This window comes from Nanorana parkeri, unplaced genomic scaffold, assembly GCF_000935625.1.
Source record: "Nanorana parkeri isolate BGI_ZX_2015 unplaced genomic scaffold, ASM93562v1 scaffold3806, whole genome shotgun sequence".
NCBI classification, from domain to species: domain Eukaryota; kingdom Metazoa; phylum Chordata; class Amphibia; order Anura; family Dicroglossidae; genus Nanorana; species Nanorana parkeri.
The window spans coordinates 22,973-23,435 of NW_017310074.1; the positions used below are offsets into that span (position 1 = coordinate 22,973).

Below are 463 nucleotides of genomic sequence, written 5' to 3' on the forward strand. Positions count from 1 at the left end.
GGGGCCTCATAATGGGGGCAGCGGGGGTGTACAGACCTGGGAACTCAGCACAGGGATGGTGGTAGATGGCTCAGTGGGTAGGGCGATGTAGGACGGAGCTCGGTAGGTAGTAGGTGGCTCGGTGGGCAGTATGGATATGGTGGTAGATGGCTCGGTGGGTAGGGCGATGTAGGACGGAGCTCGGTAGGTAGTAGGCGGCTAGGTGGGCAGTATGGATATGGTGGTAGATGGCTCGGTGGGTAGGGTGATGTAGGACGGAGCCTGGTAGGTAGTAGGTGGCTCGGTGGGCAGTACTCACGGTGCGGACCTGCCTCCTCATCATATACAGCACGAAGCTCCATAGTTTGGCCGCGAACGCCACGAACCCTCGCAGGCCGAGCAGCCCCGGTGCCCGCATCATCCCGGGGGTGGGCAGGGGGAGATGTCGGGCGAGTGTCGGGGGTTTCCGGCTCTCACATCCCGG

The 463-nt window shown here is 62.6% G+C and overlaps 1 protein-coding gene across 1 annotated transcript in view; it reads right to left on the bottom strand.

Annotated features, from left to right (window-relative positions):
- The window catches only part of CTDNEP1 (CTD nuclear envelope phosphatase 1), a 15,069-nt gene that overhangs the window by 13,718 nt on the left and 888 nt on the right, over positions 1–463 (bottom strand). Inside the window, exons 2-3 of the mRNA XM_018575341.1 lie at positions 442–463; positions 299–400 (exon numbers count right to left, since the gene is read on the bottom strand). Coding sequence (XP_018430843.1) covers positions 299–400 — 102 coding nt within the window. The 5' untranslated portion in view covers positions 442–463. The remainder of the gene's footprint in view (positions 1–298; positions 401–441) is intronic.